This window comes from Heterodontus francisci, chromosome 12 (genome assembly GCF_036365525.1).
Source record: "Heterodontus francisci isolate sHetFra1 chromosome 12, sHetFra1.hap1, whole genome shotgun sequence".
NCBI classification, from domain to species: Eukaryota; Metazoa; Chordata; class Chondrichthyes; order Heterodontiformes; family Heterodontidae; genus Heterodontus; species Heterodontus francisci.
Window position 1 is genome coordinate 121,041,995 of NC_090382.1, and position 21,193 is coordinate 121,063,187.

The following is a 21,193-nucleotide window of genomic DNA, read 5'->3' on the forward strand; positions in this document are numbered from 1 at the left end:
TGATATGTGCTGCAAGAGCAATCTGACCCCACATTGCATTCCGACTCTTAACTCCTTCCTACTTGTTACTTTAGAAAATGTAGGCATTTTTATGACTTATTTTTTGACAGTGTTTTTAAATTCCAGGTGAAAACTTGGTATACATTAGTGTAAACATCCTTGTGATATGATGAGGTCCACAGTATTGATCAAAATGGCAACGGAACAATGTTACAGAAGTTTGAGATGAATCGTTACAGTGAGATCCCAGGCTATCAATTATATTGCAATTAATGGATAGCATCCTTAAGCAGATCAGCCCAGAAGACAATGAATTTTGGCCAGAGGACATGATTTGCACAATTCACTATGAACCAACTTGTCGTAATACCAGCAACATTTCAAAGTATGATTGCAACCAGACTTTATTAGTTCAGATGGTTCCATGTTGAAGAATGCAGTCAGGGCTAATGATATTGCTAGCACAAAACAAGAGAATTTAACACACTTAAAGGTGACTCTGTGCAATTGCATTCTCCTGCTCCTGGTCAATAATACAAGTGCACAGTTATGTCAGCAGCTGCAACTGGGGCCCTTTCCCCCACAACCTGCTCCTCATCTGTTCGAACACAAGAGAGTTGACATTTCAGCAAATGATCTATGGCCATGTACTATGTCATGCTAAGATCTTAACATCGGCTGGAATTTTATACCGGCCTCCGGGAGCAGGCTGGGAAGTGGGTGGGTTTGGGGGGGGGGGGGGGTGTGGGGAGGGGTGTAAAATTGAGTGGGAGGTGGAGAAGTTGCCGTTCCCATCGCCTACCCACCCCACTGCAATTTTACCAGTGGTGAGGGAGATGGCAAATGGCCAACCCACCCCAGACCAATTGAAGCCCTTAAGTGGCCAATTAATTGCCACTTCTGGACCTCCTCAGCACTTCAGCACCGCCTCAGCACTTCAGCACCTGAGGAGGTCACCCAGTGATACCTGGCAGCCTCCTTACAGGCTGAGGGGGAGCCCCCCTGACTGGGCTCCCTGTGCCCCAGCAGCGCCAGCCACCCCCACTGGAACACCTCCCCCCCACCCTCACTATCAACCCCATTCCCCTCGCTGGGCCTAGCCAATTGTCCCAAGCAAGGCCTGATCCCCATTTAGCTGTTCTGAGAGAGACGTCTGTGTCTGGGTGCAGTCCCAGCAGTGGCCACCACTCCCAGGGCACTGCTGGCACTGAAGTGCTGTCATCCCTCTGATCAGCTGACAACCCTTGGAGGGAAAACTTCTTGCCTCAGAGGGGTGGAAGTCCTGACCGAGGCCAAATAAGGGCCTGGACCATGCAAAATGACTGTGTAGTTTCCAGGCCTGGAGGAGGTGGGCACTCTCCCTACTTTTAAGCAGGGGAAGGCGGGGCAGGGGGTGCGGAGGGGGGCATTCCCACCATCATGTAAAATTCTGGCCATGGTGTGTAGAGGAAATATACATTTGTTTTAGAAAACATCCTGCAGCTCTCTCGATGTCACATTTGGTAAATGTATACCAGGTTCAGCAATTATTATAGTCACACAGGGGACTACAAACAGGAAGAAGTTGTGCTTCAGTTATATAGACCTTGAGCAGACCCCATCTGCAATTATTACAGTCACTTTAGGGCACTGCATCTCAGAAAGGATCCAGTAGCCTTGGAGGGGTGGCAGTGCAGATATACTAGAATGATACAGGACTTCAAGGGTTAAATTGAGGGAAGGCTGCCTAAACTTGGCTTGTCTTCCCTTGAATAGAGGAGAAAGGGGTGATCGAAGCAAGGTGTTCAACATTTTCAAAGGATTTGATAGTGTAGATATGGAGAAACCATTTCCTCTGATGGAAGAATCAAGATTGAGAGAGCATAGTTAATACCAGGGGCATAATTAAAGCCAGGGGCATAATTAAAACCAGGGGCATAGTTAAAACCAGGGGCATAATTAAAACCAGGGGCATAGTTAAAACCAGGGGCATAATTAAAACCAGGGGCATAGTTAAAACCAGGGGCATAATTAAAACCAGGGGCATAGTTAAAGCCAGGGGCATAATTAAAACCAGGGGCATAGTTAAAACCAGGGGCATAATTAAAACCAGGGGCATAGTTAAAGCCAGGGGCATAATTAAAACCAGGGGCATAGTTGAAGCCAGGGGCATAATTAAAGCCAGGGGCATAATTAAAACCAGGGGCATAGTTAAAGCCAGGGGCATAATTAAAGCCAGGGGCATAGTTAAAGCCAGGGGCATAATTAAAACCAGGGGCATAGTTAAAGCCAGGGGCATAATTAAAACCAGGGGCATAATTAAAACCAGGGGCAAAGTTAAAGCCAGGGGCATAGTTAAAGCCAGGGGCATAATTAAAACCAGGGGCATAGTTAAAGCCAGGGGCATAATTAAAACCAGGGGCATAATTAAAACCAGGGGCATAGTTAAAACCAGGGGCATAGTTAAAGCCAGGGGCATAATTAAAACCAGGGGCATAGTTAAAACCAGGGGCATAATTAAAACCAGGGGCATAGTTAAAACCAGGGGCATAATTAAAGCCAGGGGCATAATTAAAACCAGGGGCATAGTTAAAGCCAGGGGCATAATTAAAACCAGGGGCATAGTTAAAACCAGGGGCATAATTAAAGCCAGGGGCATAATTAAAACCAGGGGCATAGTTAAAGCCAGGGGCACAGTTAAAACCAGGGGCATAATTAAAACCAGGGGCATAGTTAAAGCCAGGGGCATAATTAAAACCAGGGGCATAATTAAAGCCAGGGGCATAATTAAAACCAGGGGCATAGTTAAAACCAGGGGCATAATTAAAACCAGGGGCATAGTTAAAACCAGGGGCATAATTAAAGCCAGGGGCATAATTAAAACCAGGGGCATAGTTAAAGCCAGGGGCATAATTAAAACCAGGGGCATAGTTAAAGCCAGGGGCATAGTTAAAGCCAGGGGCATAGTTAAAACCAGGGGCATAATTAAAACCAGGGGCATAGTTAAAGCCAGGGGCATAATTAAAACCAGGGGCATAGTTAAAGCCAGGGGCATAATTAAAGCCAGGGGCATAGTTAAAACCAGGGGCATAATTAAAACCAGGGGCATAGTTAAAGCCAGGGGCATAATTAAAGCCAGGGGCATAATTAAAACCAGGGGCATAGTTAAAGCCAGGGGGATAGTTAAAGCCAGGGGCATAATTAAAGCCAGGGGCATAATTAAAACCAGGGGCATAGTTAAAGCCAGGGGCATAATTAAAACCAGGGGCATAATTAAAGCCAGGGGCATAATTAAAACCAGGGGCATAATTAAAACCAGGGGCATAGTTAAAGCCAGGGGCATAATTAAAGCCAGGGGCATAATTAAAACCAGGGGCATAGTTAAAGCCAGGGGGATAGTTAAAGCCAGGGGCATAGTTAAAGCCAGGGGCATAATTAAAACCAGGGGCATAGTTAAAGCCAGGGGCATAATTAAAACCAGGGGCATAGTTAAAACCAGGGGCATAGTTAAAGCCAGGGGCATAATTAAAACCAGGGGCATAGTTAAAGCCAGGGGCATAATTAAAACCAGGGGCATAGTTAAAGCCAGGGGCATAATTAAAACCAGGGGCATAATTAAAACCAGGGGCATAGTTAAAGCCAGGGGCATAATTAAAGCCAGGGGCATAATTAAAACCAGGGGCATAGTTAAAGCCAGGGGCATAATTAAAGCCAGGGGCATAATTAAAACCAGGGGCATAGTTAAAACCAGGGGCATAGTTAAAACCAGGGGCATAATTAAAGCCAGGAGCATAATTAAAACCAGGGGCATAATTAAAGCCAGGGGCATAATTAAAACCAGGGGCATAGTTGAAGCCAGGGGCATAATTAAAACCAGAGGCATAGTTAAAACCAGGGGCATAGTTAAAGCCAGGGGCATAATTAAAACCAGAGGCATAGTTAAAACCAGGGGCATAATTAAAGCCAGGGGCATAATTAAAGCCAGGGGCATAATTAAAACCAGGGGCATAGTTGAAGCCAGGGGCATAATTAAAACCAGGGGCATAATTAAAGCCAGGGGCATAATTAAAACCAGGGGCATAATTAAAGCCAGGAGCATAATTAAAACCAGGGGCATAATTAAAGCCAGGGGCATAATTAAAACCAGGGGCATTGTTGAAGCCAGGGGCATAATTAAAACCAGAGGCATAGTTAAAGCCAGGGGCATAATTAAAACCAGGGGCATAATTAAAACCAGGGGCATAGTTAAAGCCAGGGGCATAATTAAAACCAGGGGCATAATTAAAGCCAGGGGCATAATTAAAACCAGGGGCATATTTGAAGCCAGGGGCATAATTAAAACCAGGGGCATAATTAAAGCCAGGGGCATAATTAAAACCAGGGGCATAGTTAAAACCAGGGGCATAATTAAAGCCAGGAGCATAATTAAAACCAGGGGCATAATTAAAGCCAGGGGCATAATTAAAACCAGGGGCATTGTTGAAGCCAGGGGCATAATTAAAACCAGAGGCATAGTTAAAGCCAGGGGCATAATTAAAACCAGGGGCATAGTTAAAGCCAGGGGCATAATTAAAACCAGGGGCATAATTAAAGCCAGGGGCATAATTAAAACCAGGGGCATAATTAAAACCAGGGGCATAGTTAAAGCCAGGGGCATAGTTAAAACCAGGGGCATAATTAAAGCCAGGAGCATAATTAAAACCAGGGGCATAATTAAAGCCAGGGGCATAATTAAAACCAGGGGCATAGTTAAAGCCAGGGGCATAATTAAAACCAGGGGCATAATTAAAACCAGGCCATTCAGGAACAAAATCACGAAGCACATTTTCCACACAAAGGCTTGTAGAAAGAGTTAAGTGTTAATCAGTCATGGTTGAATTGAATTTCAGAGCAGACCCGAAGAGCTGAATGGTCTACCCTGTTCCAAATGTCCGTGTGACCAGGTAAGTCCCAAATTCACTGCTTGGTCAATGATGAACTAGCTGATGTTAGTCAGGACAGCAACCTAGGTGCTACAACTGGCCTCAATTCCCCTGAGCTAGGGAAAGAAGTATCCAGGGTTGACATCCAATGGTTTTGCTGGAATGTGTGCATATTATCTGAGGATAAAATCAGGCACAATAGTGAGCTGCCATGGTGAAATGGTCTGGACTCAGACAGTGATCTCCAATATTCATTGCCTAGGCTAATGAATGAAAGCCAGCACAGGGGCAGTGTACCAGAGTGTGCCCTGTAGCTGCGGAACTGCATACTAGCAAGATCAACAGTCCCTTTGATAGATGGGGGAAAATAATCATTGACATTGGTTTACTCTTGAAACAGTGTTAGCCCCAATTTGAAGATGTTGCCTGAGCTGTGTAAAAGCAGCTATTGATTCATTCTGAGATGTTCATTTGGTGCCCAGATGTCTCTGAAAGAGATTTTGTGCTTTTAAATTTGAAAATCCTCAGCATTAGATGGTCATCAGTATCATGTGAGAAAGTACTTGAGTTCTTCAATGAAGTATAACGGTTGACAGCATGATATACAATTAGTATATTGTGAGTGTTTCAATTTTTGTTTGCTAACTTTTGAGAATTTGTGTTTTTAAAACTGAAAAGGATTCCATAGATGCTGGAACTCTGGGTGCTTTTTTAAAAAGGTCACCAGGAGGTTTGGACTGAGTTTGAACTGTAAACAGTTACTGCAAGGCACCTGTTTTCAAATAATCCAGCAGGGGTTGTTTTTGACTTGGAGAGATGTTTACCAAGAAGTGACAAGCCAAGATTTATAGAGGTCAGGAGACTTGACTACTGAACTGTCTTTAGTTTCATTTTGAACTATTACAATGGTCAGTTGGGTTTTGCCTGCCAGCAGAAAACAGCTCAGCTCCCTCTCTTGAAATGAAACGCTGTATTTCCAGTGCGACAGATTCCTATTTCCTCCTGTATTTGAAGAAACCCTGCATGTTTGAAGAAACCTTTGCATATTGAATGTGTGTGAACTGAAACCTTGTTGCTGCACTGCTGCTGTAAAACCTATTTAGGGCCTCTGTAGCTGCATCTCTTGGAAAGCCTACCCAAACTGATCTTCAACATCGCCTGGAAAGAGCTGTTCGAGGAAGATCCTAGTGATGGCCGCCTTTACGCATTTGGGATGCTTAACCAAAACAAAGGGCATTTTTCCATACCTTCTTTTCAGCCCAAGTGATTTCTTTTCCTTCTGTTTTTCTTCCAGCGCTTTGGCCAAAAATCCCTTTTATTTTCCTGGTTAACCGGTGTGTATGTATATGTGTGTGTGAGGGGCTAGGATAAATAAGGAGCTTAAATATTTCAATTTATGTGTATGTTTTACTTCATTATTGGTTAAGACTTAGTTTATAATAAACTGATAATTTTGTTGTTTATGAAAGAGACAGGGTTGGTGTGTTTTATTCTCAGAAAAATGGTAATTTTTTATTCGTTTGTGGGATGTGGACATCACTGGTTAAGCCAGCATTTATTGCCCATCCCGAATTGCCCTTGAGAAGGTGGTGGTGAGCTGCCTTCTTGAACTGCTGCAGTACATGTGGGGTATGGCACTCAGTGCTGTAACGAAGGGAGTTCCAGGATTTTGACCCAACAACAGTGAAGGAATGGCGATATAATTCCAAGTCAGGATGGTGTGTGACTTGGAGGGAAACTTGCAGGTGGTGGTGTTCCCATGCATTTGCTGCCCTTGTCCTTCTAGGTGGTAGAGGTCGCTGGTTTGGAAGGTGCTGTCGAAAGAGCCTTGGTGCATCTTGTAGATGGTACACACTAGTGGAGGGAGTGAATGTTGTGAATGGGATGCCAATCAAGCGGGCTGCTTTGTCCTGGATGGTGTTGAGCTTCTTGAGTGTTGTTGGAGCATCCAGGCAAGTGGAGAATATTCCACCACACTCCTGACTTGTGCCTCATAGATGATGGACAGGCTTTGGGGAGTCAGGAGGTGAGTTACTCGTCGTAGGGTTCCTAGCCTCTGACCTGCTCTCGTGACACCAGTTCAGTTTCTGGTCAATGGTAACCCCCAGGATGTTGATAGTGGGGGATTCAGCAATTGTAATGCCATTGAATGTCAAAGGGAGATGGTTAGATTCTCTCTTGTTTGAGATAGTCATTGCCTGGCACTTGTGTGGCATGAATGTTACTTTCCACTTACCAGCCCAAGTCTGGATATTCCGAAGAAGGGTCACTGACCCGAAACCTTAACTCTGCTTCTCTTTCCACAGATGCTGCCAGACCTGCTGAGTGGTTCCAGCATTTCTTGTTTTTAAGTCTGGATATTGTCCGGGTCCTGCTCAAAAACAAAAACGCGTTAAGAAAGACCCATCCGTGGCTCACTCAGGAAGTTAAGGAGATTATTGGACTAAAAGAAGAGGCAATTTTGCAAAAAATAGTAGCAAATCTAAGGATTGGGAGTGTTTTAGAAACCAGCAAAGGGTCACCAAAAATGTGATAAAAAGGGAAAAAATAGAATATGAGAGTAAATTAGCCAGTGATATAAAAACAGATTGTAAGAGCTTTTATAAGTACATAAAAAGGAAGAGAGTAGCTAAAGTAGACGTTGGTCCCTTAGAGGCAGAGACAGGAGAAATCATCATGGGGAATGAGGAAATGGCAGAGGCATTGAACAAATATTTTGTATCTGTCTTCACAGTAGAAGATACAAGTTCCATACCAGAAATTGGCAGTAACCTAGGGGCTAAAAAGAGTGAGGAAATTAAGGAAATTGATATCAGCCGAGAAAAAGTATAGGAAAAATCTGAGGGACTAAAATCTGACAAGTCCCCGAGACCAGATGGCCGACATCCTAGGGTTCTAAAAGAGATAGCTGCAGAGATTGTGGATGTGTTGGCTATGATTTTCCAGAATTCCTTAGATTGAGGAATGGTCCCGTCAGATTGGAAGTTGGCAAATGTTATGCAGCTTTTCATGAAAGGAGGTAGAGAGAAAACAGGGAACTACAGGCCAGTTAGCCTAACATCAGTCATCGGGAGGATGCTGGAAACTATTATTAATTAGAACAAGTCAGCAAGGTTTTACTAAAGAGAGATCCTTTTTGACAAATTTATTAGAGCTTTTTAAGGATGTAACTGGAAGGGGAACCAGTAGATGTAGTATACCTGGATTTTCAAAAGGCATTCGATAAGGTGCTACATAAAAGATTAATAGGCAAGATAAGGCCTCATGGTGTTAGGGGTAATATATTAGCGTGGACAGAGGATTGGTTAACAGACAGGAAGCAAAGAGTGAGCATAAATGGGGCATTTTCAAGTTGGCAGGCAGTGAATAGTGGGGTGCCACAAGGATCAGTGCTGGGGCCTCAGCTATTTACAATCTATATTAAGGACGTGAATGAAGAGACAGAGAGTAATGTATCTAAAATAAAAGCAAAATACTGTGGATGCTGGAAATCTGAAATAAAAACAGAAAGTGCTGGAAAATCTCAGCAGGTCTGGCAGCATCTGTGGAGAGAGAAGCAGAGTTAACGTTTCAGGTCAGTGACCCTTCTTCAGAACTGGATATATCAGAAGCACTGTACCTAAGTTTGCTGATAATACAAAACTCGGTGGAAAGGTGAGCTGCAGGGAGGATGTAGAGAGGCTACAAAGAGATATAGACAGGCTAAATGAGTGGACAACAAGATGGCAAATGGAGTATAATGTCGGGAAGTGTGAAGTTGATCACTTGGGTCGTAAAAATAGAAAAGCAGAATTTTTTTAAAAGGTGTGTAACTGGTAAGTGTTGATGTTCAGAGAGACTTGGGGTTATTCGTACAAGGAACACACAAAGTTAACATGCAGGTGCATCAGGCTATTAGGAAGGCAAATGGCATGTTGGCCTTTATTGCAAGGGGATTGGAGTACAGGAATAAAGAAGTTTTACTAAAATTGTACAGGGCTTTGGTGAGACCACACCTGGAATACTGTGTGCAGTTTTGGTCTCCACATTTAAGAAAGGATATACTTGTATTGGAGGCAGTGCAGCAAAGATTTACTAAATTGGTCTTTGGGATGAGGGGGTTGTTCTATGATGAGAGGCTGAGTAAATTGAGCCTATATTCTCTGGAGTTTAGAAGAATGAGAGGCGATCTAATTGAAACATGCAAGATTCTGAAAGGGCTTGATAGGGTAGAAGCTGAGAGATTGTTCATACTGGTCAGGGAATCTAGAACACGGGAACACAGTCTCAGGATTAGTGGTCAATCATTCAGGACTGAGATGAGGAGAAATTACTTCACTCAAAGGGTTGTGAATCTTTGGAATTCTCTACCCCAGAGGGTTGTGGATGCTCCATCATTGAATACATTTAAGGCTGGGATAGATAGATTGTTTATCTCCAGGGAATCAAGGGATATGGGGAGAGGGCAGGAAAGTGGAATTGAAGCCCAAGATCAGCCATGATCATATTGAATGGCAGAGCAGGCTCGATGGGACAGAAGTGCTGAGTGGATGATCCATATCAGCCTCCTCCTGAAGTCCCCAGACTTCAGCCAATTCTATTCACTCCACATGATATCAAGAAATGACTGAAAGCACTGGATACTGCAAAGGCTATGAGCCCTGACAGCATTCTGTCAATCGTACTGAAGACCTGTGCTCCAGAACTTGCCACGCACCTAGCCAAGCTGTTCCAGTACAGCTACAACACTGACATCTGCTCCTATTTCTTGTGTTCTTGCTGCGTTTCTACATGGACTGCTTCAGTATCTGAGGAGTTGCGAACGGTGCTGAACATTGTGCAATCATCAGCGAACATCCCCACTTCTGACCTTATGATTGAAGAAAGGTCATTGATGAAGCAGCTGAAGATGTTTGGGCCTAGGACACTACCCTGAGGAACTCCTGCAGTGATGTCCTGGGACTGAGATAATTGACCTCCAATAACCACAACATTTTCCTTTGCACTAGGTATGACTCCAACCAGCGGAGAGTTTTCCCCTGATTCCCATTGACACCAGCTTTGCTAGGGCTCCTTGATGCCATACTCGGTCAAATGCTGCCTTGATGTCAAGGGCAGTCACTTTCATGATATGCCGGGCCATGAGGTTACAGATTGTAGTTGAGTACAATTCTGCTGCTGTTGATGGCCCACAGTGCCTCATGGATGACCAGTTTTGTATTGCTAGATCTGTCTGAAATCTATCCCATTTAGCATGGTGGTTGTGCCACACAACACGATGGAAGGTATCATCAATGTGAAGACGGGACTTTGTCTCCACAAGGACTGTGTGGTGGTCACTCCTACCAATACTATCATGGACAGATGCAGCTGCAGCAGGCAGATTGGTGAGAACAGAAGGTCAAGAATGTTTTGCCCTCTTGTTGGTTCCCTCACCAACTACCGCATACCCAGTTGAGCAGCTATGTCCTTTAGGACCCAGCCAGTAGTTGTGCTACCGAGCCACTCTTGGTGATGGATATTGAAATCCCCCACCCACATTACATACTGCACCCTTGTCACCCTCAGTCCTTCCTCCAAGTGATGTTTAATGTGGAGGAATCCTGACTCATCAGCTGAGGTGGCTGTAGATAGTAATCAGCAGGAGATTTCCTTGCCCATGTTTGACCTGATGCCATGAGACTTCATAGGGTCTGGAGTCAATGTTGAGGACTCCCTGGGCACTCCCTCCCGACTGTATACCACTGTGCCATCACCCACCGGCAGGACAGACCCAGGAATGGTGATGGCAGTGTCTGGGACATTGTCAGGTATGATTCGGTGAGTATGACTATGCCAGGCTGTTACTTGTCTAGACTGTGGGACAGCTCTCCCAACTTTGGCACAAGCCCCAGATGTCAGTAAGGAGGATTATTCAGGGTCAGCAGGGCTGGGGTTTGCCATTGTCATTACCATTGCCTAGGTCGATGCCGGGTGGTCCATCCGGTTTCATTCCTTATCAACTTTGTAGTAGTTTCATACAAGTGAGTGGCTTGCTCGGCCATTTCAGAGGGCATGTAAGAGTCAACCACATTGCTGTGGGTCTGGAGTCACATGTAGGCCAGACTAGGTAAGAACAGCAGATTTGCTTCCCTGGAGGGCATTAGTGAACCAGATGGGTTTTTACGACAATTTTTTCCTGGTCATTATTAGATTCGTTTTTAATTTCAGATTTATTAATTGAATTCAAATTCCAGCCTTGGTGGGATTCGAACCCATGTCCCCAGAGCAATACCCTGGGTCTCTGAGTTACTAGACCAGTTGATAATACCACTACGCCACCACTTCACAGTATATGATTGACTATCAGTAAGTGAGAAAGTTTAAATATATGTTGTGACCTGTGGAGAAGTGGGACTAGAATAAACAGAGCACTCCTCCCTTTTGGTTGTAATAATATCAAAAATAAAATATGAATTCACCAACAGTGAATTACAAAGAAAGATTTTTATTGATAATGCAAACTTCCTTGACATTGGATTGCATTGTAAACTCAACAGAATATAAAAACAGAAAGTGCTGGAAATACTCAGCAGTTCTGGCAGCATCTGTGGAGAGAGAAACAGAATTAACATTTCAGGTCAGTGACCTTTCATCAGAACCCAACAGGATCCTATTTTTCAGATAAATTAGTGGATTCTATTAGATTTGATCTTGCAAAATTCATTCAAATTCTTTGAACTTGCAAGATTGTAAGGAAATGCATAATTTTACTTTTCTAGATTGATTATTTAAGATTCAGATGTGCGTATTAATTTCCTTTCCTTTTTATGAAGTTAAATATCCATAGACATGATAGTGGAACCTGAAAATGTTTGAATTGTGTTATATTTTAATGCTGAAATACAGCATATGAAAATGATTAACAGAGAGATTAGATTTTGACAATATTTTGTTTTGTGCAAGTAACTGAAACCTGTGATTTTTGTACTTAAAAATCTTTAGTCTTAGATTGTGTGCTGCTATTTTCTTTTACTTTTGATAAAATGATAATAGTGCAGGAGCTTATAAAGAAAAGTCAGCATTCAGCCTGCAATAAATGTTCAAACAGCGCCCTTTTGAGTACTGAATGTCTTTTGGAATTTGCATGCTTGTCAACTGCCAAAAATGATGTTTCTTTAATATTAATTTGACCAGTTGTTGCACTTAATAACAAAATATTATACTCATTTTAACAGTGTGTACACATCTGGCATTTTATTTCCAGATGGCATTGTAAAATTACGCAATGAAGATAGATCTGTATACTGTCTTGTCAAGCTGATAGTAGGCTTCATCAGTGAAAGATAAGACCAAATATCATCAGGATTGTTTGATTGAGAACTAAACTGGAGAATACATAGAGACTGAGATGAACAAATACTCTATAGGATCATGATGGTTCTTGTTCTCCTTGAGTGAAGTGTTGTCATAGACTTTTACAGCACAGAAGGAGGCCATGCTGCTCATGTGTTGTTTGCCTGTGTTGTCTGTTAAGGGCTACAAATAAGGATCGGGTAGTGGAAACATGGGCAAGGATAAATGTTCTGCAGTCATGTTTGGAGATGGGAAATAGACATGGTGTTCCCATGTGCCTGCTGCCCTGGTCCTTGCAGGTGGTCAGAGAGTCATTTGCAGCACAGAAGGAGGCCATTCAACCCATCGAGTCCATGTCAGTTCTTCACAGAGCTATTCAGTCAGTCCCACTCCCCCGCTCGATCCCCCTAGCCCTGCAAGTCTATTTCCTTCAAGTGGCCATCCAATTTCCTTTTGAAATCATTGATTGTTTCCGTTTCCACTGCCCTCGTGGGCAGCGAGTTCCAAGTCATTACCACCCACTGTGTAAAAACAGTGCTTCCTCACATTTCTCCTGCATCTCTTGTCCAAAACCTTCAATCTGGTAAATCTCCTCTTCACCCTCTCAAGGATCCTTACATCCTTCCTGAAATATGGTGACCAGATTGGATGCAATATTCCAGTTGGGGCCTAACCAGAGCTTTATAAAGGTTCAGCAGAGATTGTGGGTTTGATCTTGACCCATTATTTCCCATGCTGCCTTCCTGGCAGTCTAGTCTATTTGGCAAGACAGGACATGTGTTTTTCAGTCTTTCTGAGCCCCAAATAATCTTGCATCAGTTGTTAGTTTATTCAAAATGTAGATCAATTCAAGAGGATTATCTTATCAGATGACTGGACTATCTAGCCTGGATGTACCTCTTGTATTGAAGAGATGAAAGTGGATGTAGTGCTGTGCTAAAGCTTCGAGATACTCAATCCCACCCCTAGGCCCAGCAACACACCACATACTAAAAAGGTTGCAATTCCACCTCATACAAAGTTACATCTCATGATAAATTCTGGAAGTTTCCTGTGCTGTAGAACAGAATTCTTTATTTTGAAATGAGTGTTGTCTTTCACATTAGCTTTTATCATTAGTTCTCAGGATCCTGGTTAGAGATGCTACTGAACAGCACACAAATTAACTTGTTCACAGCTGCATTGATTGATTCTGGTGACATCTTCAAGCTTTTGATAAAACAAAAACCTTCTCGGTTAACTTTACCCATTACCTGTCAAAACATGAGGTTATTTAGAGCTGATGACTCAAGTGAAGTGCTTTAGACTGCAGTAATTTCCCAGCAACAGTCAATGTTATTCAACGGATTGTTTATGTCTATTAAATATTTCAATCCTCAGAAACACTTTTTTGTCACACGGGAAGGGAAAAAGTTTAGAAGATTAGCTTCATCCCTGTAGCAAAAGAAAGAGGCTCTTGCATTTATGTAACACCTTGTCACATCTCTCAGAAACCTGTTAAAGTGCTTCAGTGACCGAGAATTACTTTGAAATGTGGTGATGCTGGAAGTGTTTCAGCACTCAGTGGCCCTGTATGAAACACGTTGTAGTGTTGGATCGCAGACTGACTTTCCATGATATCTGGCATTCTAATCTATAACATGTAGCAATTCCATCACCTCTCTGCTGAACCATTGAGTGGGATGGGCCTTGAAAACAAATCAGCCAACTGGCCAAGTTCAAAATCCTGCAGAATCAAGACAGCCCAGCTGCTTAATCTTCAGAATGATTGCTGAGACTCCCCCATCACATTAAATCGCTGGCCTTGATTAGGCAAGTTTAGCCAGCTCTCAGTCAAGCCACTAAATGGAAAGAAAATCATAGCAACATTCCACTGTTGGGAAGGGTGAACTTTTTAGTTGATTCTACTGCAGAGCTCACACCTCCTATTGGCTGGTCGTAGAGAAGCATTGATAATGGTCCAGAAATTATGCCAATCTATTCACGAGCTTGTTCATCCTCACTCACATATAGGGGTCAAAATGGAATGAAAACCAGGGGGGAATCATCTCTGTTACATTGTCGATGTAAACTCCTGCTAAACAACTCATACAAACATACGAATTAGGAGCCGGAATAGGCCACTCGCCCCCTCGAGCCTGTTCCACCATTCAATAAGATCATGGCTGATCTGATTGTAACCTCAACTCTACATTCTCACCTACCCCTGATAACCTTTCACCCCCTTGCTTATCAAGAATCTATCTACCTCTGCCTTAAAAATATTCAAAGACTCTGCTCCCACCGCTTTTCAAGGAAGAGAATTCCATGACCCTCTGAGAGAAAATAAATTCTTCTCATCTCTGTCTTAAATGGGTGACTTCTTATTTTTAAACAGTGACCCCTAATTCTAGATTCTCCCATAAGAGGAAACATCCTTTCCACATCCACCCTGTCGAGACCCCTCAGAATCTTATATACTTGTGCTAATGACATGGAATTATATTCTATACACTGAATGCATCAAATTCCAGATGTAGTTCAATTGTGAAGGAGAGGCTTGATAATCATTCTGAATATTGGTTTCATCCCCAATGGATTATGGATTCTAATACTGAATTATTATTTTTAGAATGGATACACATGATAGCGATCAACAGAACAGACCGATAACTTTGGATTGTTGCAGATGATCTAGATTACTCATCTATTGTTTCAAGGCCCAACCACATGGAATAGTTTCATTTTCCTAATTCTTTGATTCCCCGTGTTGCTTCCTTTCTTTCCTCATCTGTCAATTTATGATTATTTTAGATTTTGCTAATCCCACTCTCTTTCAAACATGTTGGTCAATCCAGAGGCACTTTGCTGGTCAATAACAATAGTACATAAGCTAGGGCCCACTGTCGATAGACTATGTTCTAAGAGTTATGGCCCAACTATTGAATTAACTTGTATTGAACTAGTGAAACAAGCCAGAATTAGGAGAAAGGGCTGTTATCAGACAGCAGACTGGATTCCCAGTAAAAATTCTATAACCCTTCAAATAGTGAATATTCCAAATGAAGATTCTATCACATAACAAAGGTAAATATAAGTTTTGGTGACTTTAAACCAGAGCATTTTACAGTAGAATTGCAGAACTGAATAACTGTCTGACTATAGATTCTGAAATCTCGGTTTCAAACAAATGGACCGCTGGGTTGAGCACTACCTAGAACTGTACTCTAGGGAGAATGTTGTCACTGAGACTGCCCTCAATGCAGCCCAGCCTCTACCAGTCATGGATGAGCTGGACATACAGCCAACCAAATCGGAACTCAGTGATGCCATTGATTCTCTAGCCAGCGGAAAAGCCCCTGGAAAGGACAGCATTACCCCTGAAATAATCAAGAGTGCCAAGCCTGCTATACTCTCAGTACTACATGAACTGCTATGCCTGTGCTGGGACGAGGGAGCAGTACCTCAGGACATGTGCGATGCCAATATCATCACCCTCGATAAAAACAAAGGTGACCGCGGTGACTGCAACAACTACCGTGGAATCTCCCTGCTCAGCATAGTGGGGAAAGTCTTTGCTCGAGTCGCTCTAAACAGGCTCCAGAAGCTGGCCGAGCGCGTGTACCCTGAGGCACAGTGTGGCTTTCGTGCAGAGAGACCGACCGTTGACATGCTGTTCTCCCTTCGTCAGATACAGGAGAAATGCCGTGAACAACAGATGCCCCTCTACATTGCTTTCATTGATCTCACCAAAGCCTTTGACCTCGTCAGCAGACGTGGTCTCTTCAGACTACTAGAAAAGATTGGATGCCCACCAAAGCTACTAAGTATCATCATCTCATTCCATGACAATATGAAAGGCACAATTCAACATGGTGGCTCCTCATCAGACCCCTTTCCTATCCTGAGTGGCGTGAAACAGGGCTGTGTTCTCGCACCCACACTTTTTGGGATTTTCTTCTCCCTACTGCTTTCACATGCGTTCAAGTCCTCGGAAGAAGGAAGTTTCCTCCACACAAGATCAGGGGGCAGGTTGTTCAACCTTGCCCGTCTAAGAGCGAAGTCCAAAGTACGGAAAGTCCTCATCAGGGAACTCCTCTTTGCTGATGATGCTGCTTTAACATCTCACACTGAAGAGTGCCTGCAGAGACTCATCGACAGGTTTGCGGCTGCCTGCAATGAATTTGGCCTAACCATCAGCCTCAAGAAAACGAACATCCTGGGGCAGGACGTCAGAAATGCTCCATCCATCAATATCGGCGACCACTCTCTGGAAGTGGTTCAAGAGTTCACCTACCTAGGCTCAACTATCACCAGTAACCTTTCTCGAGATGCAGAAATCAACAAGCGCATGGGAAAGGCCTCCACTGCTATGTCCAGACTGGCCAAGCGAGTGTGGGAAAATGGCGCACTGACATGGAACACAAAAGTCCAAGTGTATCAAGCCTGTGTCCTCAGTACCTTGCTCTATGGCAGCGAGGCCTGGACAACGTATGTCAGCCAAGAGCGTCGTCTCAATTCATTCCATCTTCGCTGCCTCCGGAGAATCCTTGGCATCAGGTGGCAGGACCGTATCTCCAACACAGAAGTCCTCGAGGTGGCCAACATCCCCAGCTTATACACACTACTGAGTCAGCGGCGCTTGAGATGGCTTGGCCATGTGAGCCGCATGGAAGATGGCAGGATCCCCAAAGACACATTGTACAGCGAGCTCGCCACTGGTATCAGACCCACCGGCCATCCATGTCTCCGCTTTAAAGACGTCTGCAAACGCGACATGAAGTCCTGTGACATTGATCACAAGTCGTGGGAGTGAGTTGCCAGCGTTCGCCAGAGCTGGCGGACAGCCATAAAGGCGGGGCTAAAGTGTGGCGAGTCGAAGAGACTTAGCAGTTGGCAGGATAAAAGACAGAAGCGCAAGGAGAGAGCCAACTGTGTAACAGCCCCGACAATCACATTTTTCTGCAGCACCTGTGGAAGAGCCTGTCACTCTAGAATTGGTCTTTATAGCCACTCCAGGCGCTGCTCCACACACCACTGACCACCTCCAGGCGCTTACCCATTGTCTCTCGAGATAAGGAGGCCAAAGAGAGATAGATTCTGAAATCTCGGTTTTACATCTATACTATTTTAATCTTGCTGCCATGGAACTGCATGTAATGAGAAGCAATCATACAACACTGCAGTCCTCCAAGCGTTACATTTTTTAAACAAAAAGAATGGGTCTCTTTTAGATTGATTAAGCTTTGAGGCTAATGTATGGCTTTCCAATAGTATCTTGATGTGGACAAACTTGTCAGTCTGCATTCGTTACAAGGACATTTGTCAGGTTTAACGTAGCCTAAAAACAGAAAATGCTGGAAATATTCAGCAGCTCAGGCAGAATCTGATGAAAGATCATGACCTGAAACATTGAACGTAATTTTACTGATCCACAGGTGGTGGGAATGGAGGCAGGAGTGGAGGGGGGGAGGGGGGGAGGGGGGCAGGAGCCGGTAAAAGAGCAGGGAGCTGTGTCAGGACAAACCCCGATGCAGTCCCACCACAGAGTAAGTTTCCCAGCGGTAGGCTGCGAGGCGAATCAACTGCCTGCTTCAAGAAGGGTCATTTAACGGAGCTGGTGGAATCTGTCAACAGTGGGGTGACCCCCTCCCCCACAGCCTGAGTTCCTGCCCGCTGCATGGGGAAGGCCACCAGTTAAAGGGAGACAACCTTCCTGCTGCCGCCCAGGAATCATCGGAGCCATACGAACGTACCAATTAGGAGCAGGAGTAGGCCATTCGGCCCCTCGAGCCTGCTCCGCCATTCAGTAAGATCATGGCTGATCTAATTGTAACCTCAACTCCACATTCCCGCCTATCCCCAAATAACCTTTCACCCCCTTGCTTATCAAGAATCTATCTATCTCTGCCTTAAAAATATTTAACGATTCTGCTTCCACTGCCTTTTGAGGAAGAGAATTTCAAAGACTCACGACCCTCTGAGAGAAAAAAGCCATGGGCCTCATGGCCCAAAGAGGGAGACCCAGGCAGAGGAGGCAGGCCCCATGGCCCTAACAATCCTACAGAGGGGTTCCCCCAACCTGACTCCAAGCTCCCTGAATTTTTATTTTTAATTACTTTCTTGGAGGCACCTCAAGGTCTCCTGCCTCCCTCAGCAGCGACCACCTCCCCTAGTGAGTCTGCTGATGCTTCAGAGCTGCCGGCCCTCTGATTGGGAGCCGGCCACCATCCTTAATTAGACGGCAGACCTGAGGGTGGCTAATAAGGAGGCTGTCTGTGGTAAAAAAAAAGCCAAACTGGTCTCACTGGCAAGTATGGGCTTGGAATCACTTTTCAGCAACGTGAAGGTTCTGAAGCTCCTGGTAAAACTCAGCCCATTAACTCTGTTTGTCTCTCCACAGAACCTGCCTGACTTGCTGAGCATTTCCAGAAGTTTTTGCTTTCATTTCGGATTTCCAGCATCTGTAGTATTTTGCTTTTGTATTATTGTGTTCGTCTTTGCCTTGATTCAGATTTGGCCTGTTTGGAACATGGGCCACAAAGGTAACATGTGTCATAGGTAATTGTCAGGCAATAAAATGGTCAACTTAAACAATTATAAAAATTAATTATTATGTCAAAGCTATGCTATTGACTCTCCCAAGTCCACTTTACGATGCACATGTGCAATTAGCTTACAATTCCCTAACTGAACCTATAACAAAGGTGCAGTCTTAAAGCCAGTCCAACAACACGGATAGCTGCCATTCAGAATAAAATCATATCACTTTTACCTTTCAAAGTTAAGACAAACCTGTTCCCTCTACAAGTATTCACATTCACAGCAATCTTTCTGAAGGGTGCATACTCTTCCCCTGACCAGAGTGATAATTGTACATGGATTACCAGCAATAGTTTAAATTGTTCATAGTCAGTCGATGTACTTCTCTTTTCAACCATCCTTTTCAAATTGGACATGGTTATGTTCAGTATTTCTGATATTTCAGAGGGAAGCTGCTGTACAAACTGTCATTTTAACCAAGTTCAATCACTGACAGACACAGGGCACCCATGTTAAGAGGGGAATCATTCACACCCACTTGTTTTTACAGCCTGGAGGATATGTTTGCAGACTAGAAACCATGCCTGAGTGATTTTATATCTAGTGCTTTACTCAATAAGGTTGTGTGTTGATGTCAATGATGTAGAAATTTATCCAACAGCAGCCCCAATATTGAGGAGGGGAGGGAAGGGAAGGGGTGGGAGAGGAGGGGAGGAAATTGGTCTTAAGTATTCATCAGCGACACTGGGAGTGAACTTCCTTGCACCTTGTCCCACTCTGATCTCAGCAGGGGTTTTGTGCGGATAAACAGGACCCTCCCCACTGCCCCCTGCCAAGTTGCAATGACAGAGCGGGGCGGGGGCAGTGGGGCAGCTCCATGGAAATTCACCCCCAGTCTTTATAGATCAGAAACTGTTCTTGCATTTTCACCAGGATCTTGCTGCAGCATGGAATGTACAGATTGCTTACATTATTAAACATCTGTCCAAGTCATCCTCCGTGTGTGAAGTGAAAGGAACATGCAATTGAATTAGTTTTAAAAGTCATTGTCAAGTCAGTTAGCTGAAAAGTAGCCTGGGAGCACAGTTTAATCATCTTTCTCCAAACCATATCATCAGCTAGCATCATTCTGGGTTCTTTCAGTGCATCAAACTCACATAATCTGTCACAAATGCAACAGATCTTTTTCTGATGAAAACCACTTATTTTAAATGAAATGAGCTGTTAAAGGATTAATATTGGGGCTGGTTATTTGTCAAATTTAATCAATGTAATGAATAACTGTTGATGTTTGAGGTGTTTCGATCATTGAAATGAGAGACTCTGCATTGAGTTTTGTTGTTCCCAAGTTCCAGCTATTCTGGAAAATGTATTATGTTTTGTGAAAGTTAAAATAAAACTACATTGCAATTCTAACTTTCAGTGTTTCTAATTTCTGGTTCATATACTTTAGTTAAATTACTTACTCACAAATAACAACCTCAGCTTGAATTTATATAGCATCTTTAGCATAGTGAAACACCCCAAGATGTTTCCAGGAGTATTATCAAACATCAAACTCCATAAAGAGATGTTAGTTCAGGTGACTAAACACTTGGTCAAAGAGGTGGATTTTAAGCAGTGAATTAAAGGAGAAGGGAGGTAGAGAAGCATAGAGATTTAAAGAAGGAATTCCATAGGTTAAGGACAAAGCAGCTGAGGGCATAGCCATCAATGCCGGGGCAAAGAAAATTGGCGATGAACAAGAAGCCAGAATTGGAGAAGCCCATATATCCCGGATAGTTTTTCTGAATGGAGGGATGTGACTAATGGTGTTCCACAGGGATCAGTACTGGGACCTTTGCTGTTTGTAGTATATATAAATGATTTGGAGGAAAATGTAGCTGGTCTGATTAGTAAGTTTGCGGACGACACAAAGGTTGGTGGAGTTGCGGATAATGATGAGGATTGTCAGAGGATACAGCAGGATATAGATCAGTTGGAGACTTGGGCGGAGAAATGGCAGATGGAGTTTAATCCGGACAAATGTGAGATAATGCATTTTGGAAGGTCTAATGCAGGTGGGAGGTATACAGTAAATGGCAGAACCCTTAGGAGTATTGACAGGCAGAGAGATCTGGGCGTACAGGTCCACAGGTCACTGAAAGTGGCAACGCAGGTGGATAAGGTAGTCAAGAAGGCATACGGCATGCTTGCCTTCATCGGTCGGGGCATAGAGTATAAAAATTGGCAAGTCATGTTGCAGCTGTACAGAACCTTAGTTAGGCCACACTTAGAATATTGCGTGCAATTCTGGTCGCCACACTACCAGAAGGACGTGGAGGCTTTGGAGAGGGTACAGAGGAGGTTTACCAGGATGTTGCCTGGTCTGGAGGGCATTAGCTATGAAGAGAGGTTGGATAAACTCAGATTGTTTTCACTGGAACGACGGAGGTGGAGGGGCGACATGATAGAGG

General features: G+C 43.8%; 1 protein-coding gene across 1 annotated transcript; it reads right to left on the bottom strand.

The window, feature by feature from the left end:
• Window positions 1–294: 294 nt before the first annotated feature.
• Window positions 295–19,153, bottom strand: LOC137375754 (collagen alpha-2(IV) chain-like). Its single transcript, XM_068043143.1, has 5 exons — window positions 19,082–19,153; window positions 13,391–13,468; window positions 12,283–12,398; window positions 1,874–4,818; window positions 295–458 (listed from the first exon to the last, which is right to left on the bottom strand). The coding sequence occupies exons 1-5, from the start codon at window positions 19,151–19,153 to the stop codon at window positions 295–297; spliced, it is 3,375 nt and encodes a 1,124-aa protein (XP_067899244.1).
• Between the last annotated feature and the right edge of the window lie 2,040 nt (window positions 19,154–21,193).